Source organism: Centruroides sculpturatus, unplaced genomic scaffold, assembly GCF_000671375.1.
Source record: "Centruroides sculpturatus isolate CEXI.00-Female unplaced genomic scaffold, Cexi_2.0 scaffold40, whole genome shotgun sequence".
Lineage (NCBI taxonomy): Eukaryota > Metazoa > Arthropoda > Arachnida > Scorpiones > Buthidae > Centruroides > Centruroides sculpturatus.
This window is the reverse complement of record NW_019384602.1, coordinates 82,848-91,453: the sequence shown is the minus strand read 5'-3', so window position 1 is coordinate 91,453 and position 8,606 is coordinate 82,848. Positions and strand designations below refer to the sequence as shown.

General features: G+C 28.7%; 1 protein-coding gene across 1 annotated transcript in view; it reads left to right on the top strand.

The window, feature by feature from the left end:
• Positions 1-290: 290 nt before the first annotated feature.
• LOC111625021 overlaps positions 291-8,606 on the top strand; it is a 28,635-nt gene continuing 20,319 nt past the window's right edge. Inside the window, exons 1-2 of the mRNA XM_023368028.1 lie at positions 291-1,420; positions 7,686-7,809. Of these exons, the coding sequence (XP_023223796.1) occupies positions 512-1,420; positions 7,686-7,809 (1,033 nt within the window). The 5' untranslated portion in view covers positions 291-511. The remainder of the gene's footprint in view (positions 1,421-7,685; positions 7,810-8,606) is intronic.

Below are 8,606 nucleotides of genomic sequence, written 5' to 3'. Positions count from 1 at the left end.
AATAGTCTAATTTGCTATAAATTTATATTTCTAAAAGTTTGATAAAATTCAAATTTAATAAAGTAAATTTTTATTAAATGAATTTTAAAATAACTACAATTAATTAACTAATAGTAAATGATACGAAGTCAATTAAGTTACTGGTATCTTTAAATTTATTATTATCAATAATTTAAAAATAGAAAATTCAAAAATATATTTGAGTTATTTTTTTATTGGAGAAAACTATATGATTATAAAATTTGTTTTTTGTAATAAAGCTATAGAAGTGTACGACGGAGTGTTGATGGCGCAGTTGATTTGAAACACATGCTAATATCGATTAAAGTTTTGTCCGTCGGGAGTCGCTGTAAATCATTATGAGGAAAGCAAAGAGAACAGAAAGAATTTATTAGTAATTTCATTTAATTATTAAATAATAGTAAGAAAGATTAATGGAAAGATGACGTTAATTACGTGAAAGTTAAATGTGCCACCGACTTAAATTACTTTAAGTGGATATTTTCGAGCGATGGATGAAACTGAAATCGGAATAGCCGTAGCTAACCCTAACGATAGGCTTAGCTCATCTAATCTGGAATTGAATCGCTTGAATTCTGTTCAATTATTGGATTCACAAAATGTTAAGAAGGACTGCAGTCGAGAAATTAATTGTATTACAAATACGTCTACCAGTAGAACAGATATCAATGATGTTAGAAATCAGTTCAAAGAGAAATTGCATTTATCCAATACTAATATAGGTTTGTTGAATGGTTATAATTGCCATAATTTAAATGGAATAGAGGAGGAGAAAGGTGTTACCGATAATGTAAAGAAATGCTTAAGTGACTGTGAAATCATTAGGCCAGATTGTACATGTGAAAAGATTGTACAAAATTCTGATGATTTGTGTAAAAATTCAAATGGAAAATCTCTCTATGAAACTTGTCATACTGTTTGCATACATAAAAGTCAGCTGGATGAAAATTGGAGTGATACAGACAGTAAATTGTATCATTGCGCTGCTTTGAATAAAGATGCAGCTAAAAATAAAGTGGGTGAAATGTTACAACATTCTGTTACTTTTAGTGAAAATGAGAAGGCGAAAGTAGAAGATTCTGTTATCGCCAGAGAAGTTACTAATAGGTGCAAGAGTGTTAAATCCTCTATATGCAACTGTAAAACTAATACGGACAAAAAATGTTCTTATTTAGAAAATGGTCCTTCTAGTGTATGTCGTTGCTGTGATCAAACTGAAAAAAGACTCTGTGACAATTCTGATACTGCCACTAACGAAGAACTTATAAAATACGTTGGCTATGAATCTGAAAATCAGATGCCGGATATAATGCGACTTATCCAAAAGGACTTATCAGAGCCGTATTCTATATACACTTATAGATATTTCATTCATAATTGGCCAAAACTTTGTTTCCTGGTAGGTGAAATCCATATTGTTATTTAAATTTGAAATCATTAATAATCAATTAATATAATATTTTTAGTACGTTAAATATGTTTAATAATAATTTTTCAATAGTTTGTAATTATTAACCTGTTAAATTTTTTTTTTATTGTTAAATCTCAAAAGTCTAAACTTAAATTACTCATGAGCTTTTTCTGTTCACTTTCATCAAATTTGTTCCCATAAATTTCTTAATGAAAAAATTTATGATCAGAAAAATACATTTATTATGCAAATTATTTTGTGTATAAGCAAATAGTTATAAAAGTGTTGTAAATACTGGATTTTTTAAATACAAATATAAATAATGTTTAAAAAATACAAATAGCTTCTTTCAATTACAATAAAATCTCTCTGTAGCAGTATTTAGTGAAACAAGAAAAAATATTGTTATAGTGAGTTTTTAAAAAAGTATCTCCTTTCTAATTTAATATTATCAGACTAAAAAATAAGGCTATTTCTACAAAGTTAGGTAATATTAGAACAGAAAAATATATAGTGTTATTAGTGTCTTCTAATACAATATTTAAATTACCTTAGAAATAATATGCTATGAAATGTGTGTGTTAAATATCAAAATCCAAAATCAGTCAAAATCTGAATCTTCATAAGCAAAAATGAACTACGTAAAACTAAAACGAAGAAAAGTAACACTAAACTATAGTCAATGCAGCAAAAGAGTAGACATGAAACAGTCTGAGTGGAAAGGATTATCAGATGAAAGGGGTTGAAGAAGACGTGGGAGTTCACACATGGATCGTGGTATAACTGTAATCTCATATTTGTACAAAAAACTTAAAACAGTAAAATTATTTATGAGAAAGATAGTAAAAAAATTTAAAAAAATGCAAAAAACAAAACAGCTGAGGGAGAGATCAAATCCATCTGTCAACTTGCACATGTCTCCTATCACTTTCAGATGGCATAGACCCTTCCAGCTCAGTCTGACTGGTATCTACTTTTTTGTTCAGCTGACTTTAGAATTACTTTTAGTTTAAATCAGTGTTTCTCAACGGGGGTGATATCTCCCCATGTGGGCATTTTTCCATGTTGAGGAGGTGATTAGTAACAATTTATATTTTGGGGGCGAAAAACAATTTTCTGGGTGATATAGTAAAACATTATATTAAGAATAATTAGATATTTTGTTATATCGTACAATAATTAAACAAATAACATTATATAGTCACTAGTCTATTCAATGCAGTACGAATTTGGCGTTAGCCTTGGCCCTCGGCATCGGAATTTTGAAATGAAGGGGCGAACTACGTAACGGTTTTATTGAAGGGGGTGACGATTCGTTAGAGGTTGAGAAACACTGGTTTAAATTAAAGTATAATTTTTTAAGGAGAATGGTTTTGTAATTATTTTAATATATGTAATTTGCAACCTTAGATCTTTGTTCCTGTACACTTTCTAAGAGAACTGTATTATGCTAAATGAATTTAACATAACAAAATTCCCTGAAAAATTATACAGGGATTTCTTAGTGTTGCAAATTATACTAATTCTAAATGTAAATGAGGCTTTTAAGTACTAAAATATCAGAAACATGTTAAATCTGACAACCACTCTTTCATCTGTACTGATGCTTACTGACTGCAAGTAGTATTGTGGTAGTATCACTGTATTAAGAGATTACTGTATTTTGTTTCCAAAAACGAGTGATAAATTAAAATTTAATTTGCTGTATTATTGTTGTAGAGAAAGAAAAATACTGTGTATTTACAAGTGCAGTAAAGAAAAAAGTATCACTAAACAGATCTATTGCAGTAGAGGATATTGTTCAATAGGGATAAGTTTTATGTTAGGCTAATACAAATTGTGCAGGGAACTATATTTCTTATCATTTTAGAGGGATTTATTGTTTTATCAATAATCACTGTATTGAGATTTGTATTGTATTAATGCATTACATTGTGATGGAATAAATTTTTATATATCTGTTGCAATTTATTTTATACTTAGTGTTAAGTTGTAGGAACAAAATACAGTTGTCCCTATATAGTCCGACGTTTTTTAATCTGACATGCTCAGTAGTCCGACGCACTTCCAGTCAAGGTACCCATCCCCGTTACGTGTCTGCTTGCACAGAAGCATGTTGTGATGTGAATCTCCCCATCCAATTTTTACACGATGACACACATTTCGTGTGTTTTATGAGAGCAGTTCTGTTCGAACAGTTGGAGTAGAGAATATTGTAAGTTACTGCTAGCAAAACAATGCGAAATATGTAATTATTTTCGGTAATCCGGACACTTTTGGTAATCTGACACACCTTTGGTCCCATACCTGTCGGATTATCAAGGGACAACTGTAATTTATATATATATTGTATTTTGCATTTATAACAGATCATACTTTTACTAAAAGTATAATTTTTATTTATTTTTTTTTTAAATGTAGGTGAGTATGGAGATTTGGAAGTTTTCAATAAACTTTTATAGAAAAATTAATATTTGGCTTAAAGGAATGTCTTTTATTATCTTATTAAATCTAGGAATCATCATAATATAATTTAGAAAACTTAAATTCTGTTATCATCATGATGTTTTATATAATAGATTACTAAATGAAAGAATAATATAAATTTGAATATTATATTGAATGATGATAATTTTATTAAAACACAGCAAACATATGTAGTTAAATTCATAAATGTTGATAAATTTATAATGAGTTTGCAATTTTTTAATAACATAGAAAATATCTATATTGCAAAAAAGGTGCAAACTCAAATTTTATAAATTTTAGATTTAATAACTTTAATGTGATTTCTTGATAAAATAAATTCTCCAGTTCAAAATTTTTGATTTTTTTTTTTTTTTTTATTCAATTGTCAATAGCACTGGTAATTGAAAATCTCCAAGTTTATTGTCACTGTCATCATTTTTAGAATGTGTCATCTTTAGACATAGAGACATCTAAAAGTGTTAAATATAAATCCGTTGTATATTCTGACATATATAAAATATTTGACAGAAACTACAGCTATATTACATTAAGCAGAAGTTTATAATTAAGATTTTGTTTAGAGAGAAATTTTATACAGATTTCTAAAGTTTTAAAGATTATATATTAGCTGTTGAATGCCAGTAAATATATAGAATAACCCAAACAGCAAAATATTAATATTGCAGAAATTCAGTTTTTTTTTCTCCAAAAGTTTTTATTAAAAATTTTTCATATTTCTTTAATACTTGTTCAGACATGTAATGCAATTTTAACAAAATCATTATTTTATTCAATACAATATTTACAATAATTGTGAAAGTAATAACATTGAAATTTCTGCTTGTTCCAATTAGACAGTTTGTAGATGTCATTTTATTTTTTTATTTTTTTGTTGTACCGTTGTAATAAATGCAGGGTATGGCAGCGGAGTAAAGTAAAAAGGGAACTGCTTGGTTGGAACAGAGGGTTTAATATATGCTGTATAAAGTACACATACCAAAAAACAAAAGGAGATAAGATACAAAGTACAAGAATCTTCTTATATAAACAAAGATCTAGACATCACCTGGAATGTTCCTAGGAGAGTGTCATAAGGGTGCGACTATGCAGACGCGAGAGAGCGAATTTTTCGAGCAAGCGAGAATATGTGGCGAGAAGAGGCGAGACGCGATAAATATCAAAACCTGTCAGATATGTGCGAAAACTAGAAATTCGCTCTTGCTAGCGTCATTTCTCGCTTCTTGTTTGTGCACGATTTTCCTTTGCGAAAACTAAATCGCTCGCAACCTCTCGCTCGTTCTAAATTCGCGTCTGCATAGTCGCACCCTAATACTCTCACCAATATGTACTCTCTTTTACTTGTTTTCTATTTGCTTATAAAGTTATTTTAGACAATATTTTTAACATTAAATAAAAAAAAAAGTCTGACAATTTATATATTTATTTTTCTTACATCTTATTCAGTTCTCTCACATCAGCTTCTTTTGTTTTGGTAAATAATCAACATTTTCATTTCATTTAAAATCATTAGTTGGTAGGTAAATAGGTGTTGCACTTTAATGTTATATAAAAACATGGTAGAGCAGTAATTCCCAAACTTTTTTGATCCACTGTCCCCTTTGTTTCATAAAGTTTATACCCAATGCCCCTAACCCATTTTCCCTTGTTGTGAGAGAAAGGCTTGGAAATAATCTTAGGAAAACTTTTCTATGAACCTCACACTTTGTGTCCTTACCGTACATTGTTCTCAACATCTGGAAACCATTAAACTCAATGTTTTATTCTTACCTGTTTAACAGAGGAAAGGGAAAGGCTGTCAGTGATCCCAACCTTTGCCTATCTTTACCATTCATTACCCTGCTGCCCATTTGCCTCTTTTCGACCACCTAAATTTACTCACTGCTTACGGGGCGCTAGTGCCCACTTTGGGAACCACTGTGGTAGAATGACTTGGGTATGCCTGAACAATATAAAAATTTCAACTATAAGAAATAATCAAAAACCTCCTTCCTATTTATGAGATTTTGATATAAAAGTAATGAGACTTACCATATTTCCATGAAAATAAGAGCATGATCTGATATGTGAAAATTTTGTTTTTGTAGTTTTGAAGCTTATGTCCTGCTTTGCTTATAAAAGCATAATTCATATATAAGAGAATGTCATTATATGTGTAGGTTTATGGGAGCACAGCACTGTTGTGTCAATATAAATTAAATGTGAATGTACTGATACAGTAACTATTCATTGACATCTCTTTGATAATCATTATTGAAAATAAAAAGACAAAATAAAAAAAGATTTTTAATATTATAAAAGTTCTTAAAAAATGGATATTTTGCAGTATATTCTGCTAATTTTGCCCCATCTACAAGAGCATGCTCTTGTAGATGGAAATATGATAGATGACAATATTATCATATTATATTAAATATCATATGTGGAAATATGATAGATGACAATTATAAAAATTCATTTTTTTATTATTAAATCTAAAAAAACATTTTTCATAAAATGCAATAAAATTAAATAAACTTACTGTATTAATAAACTAAATGACATATTAAGACCCTGCTTAATGTTGCCTTGATTAATGCTGATTCAAAATAACGCAGTCTGCTCGAAGCCTAAAAAAAGCTCAAAATTTATGCTGATTCAAATTATTGCGTCATTTCATTGATTCGTATATAATACAATTATTTACGAATATGAACCAATTAGCAAAAGGTGGCAATTTGTCATAGAGTTATACTTCCTTTAAATCTATGTTTGTTTTGTGCAATTTTGGAAAAAATATAACATCATGGATGCCACATGCAATATCGACTTTGCTTGGAAAAAATTAATCGATAAATGTACGAACGGAGTTTGAAAGAAGTTATGGCTGGAGGTATCCAAGAATTCTCAACGAGAAGAGCCTATCGCTATATCGTTAGGTTAACCAATTGTCAACCTAATTGATACAGCAGGACTAGGAGATGTAGACAAGCAGAATATTGAGGAGTTACTGCAGGTTTCTGGTGAAAGCCTTACCAACGACAACCTTCAAGAACTGAAAGAACAAGGAATTTGTGTAGAACTGGAAAATAGTGATTCTGAAAATGAAAAACTTGAAGAATTTCTCTACAGATTTCCCTAGTAAAAGTTTGGTAATGATAACCAAAATTATTGATCAAATTGTAGCGAATGATCCAAATTTTGAAAGGAGTGTGAAAGCAAAACAAGGCGTTTTGGATGCAATCTTCTGCTACTGACATTTGATTAAAGAAAGAAAAAAAGCGACAAATGAAACTACACGACTTTATTGCAAAAAACCAAAATTTCAGAAAAGCCAGGACTTTCATCACAAAAACTGAACTTTATATTTCTGTGTGAATATGTTTGTGTTATTTAACATATATTATTATGTAAATTAATATAAAAATAACTCAAAATTAAAGTGAAATCTGTTTATTTTTGGTTGCGTGTTCCCCTTTTCTTATTTACTCTGTTAAAATGACTGTTTTGTTTAGAGCTTTGTCATCTAGGAATGTATCCCCATGTTAAGCGGGGTCTTACTGTATTATAAAACATTTATTAATGCTGTAAAACATAGAATTAAAATTATTTTAACACTACAAGTGAAATATGAAGGATATATACAATAAAAAACCAGTTAAAAATGAACCTTGCAAAATATGTGCCAATATAATTTTAATATTCAATGGTATTTAAGTATATAGATTTTTCTTCTTATAATGTTGCATTGAATAATTATACATTTTTTTTTTTTTTTCATTTTTAGGCAATGGATAATGATAAATGTGTTGGTGCTATTGTCTGTAAATTGGACATGCATAAAAAACACAGCAAACGAGGTTATATTGCTATGTTAGCAGTTGACGAAAACTATAGAAAAAGAAAAATAGGTAATAAATGTGTATATGATATCATTATTTGTTTTATTAATAAAATTTGAATATTTCTTTAAATTATTTTATAATTATTTTTATTATAATAATTAACATCAATGTTTAGTATATACAGTTATCTAGTTCATTAATTTAAAATTTTAAGATAATTTTCAGTAATTCAAGTTCATATATTTGTTTTATTGTTAAGAAATTTGAGAATGCATTAACAATTTTTTTTATTTATCTAACCATCTAAAAGGGGTTGTGGACTAATAAACAAACAAAAATTGTTATCTCCTTCTAATCCAACTGTTCACAAGAGTTCAAGAATTACCCAGAAGTATTTTAATTTCCATATGTTTTATTTATTTGCATTTCAGATCCAACTTTATTGTTGATCTCTCTTCAGTCTACAAAGTATAAACTTTTTGTTGTAAATTTACAATTTGTTGTAGACAGTACCTACTGTAAAATGTTTGTGTAAATATCGTAAGTCATTTATTTATATTTAATTTTTAAAAAATGTTTTAATTGTAAATTTACAACAAAAAATTTATACATTGTAGACTGGGGAGGGATTGGCAATAAAGTTGGATCCAAAATGCATATAAATAAAACATATAATCTCTTTTTTCAGTTCTGTCGTGATTCTAGTCGCTTACTTATTTTTCATTTGCCCTTTTGCAATTCATGATTAATAAAAATAATAAAATGTTACTTACAAATTAAAATCAGAAGAAATTTAACAAAGTTATAAACCGTAGCACCGCGAACGTCTAGTCTGGTGTAGTACACCGATAGTGCTACTTGTT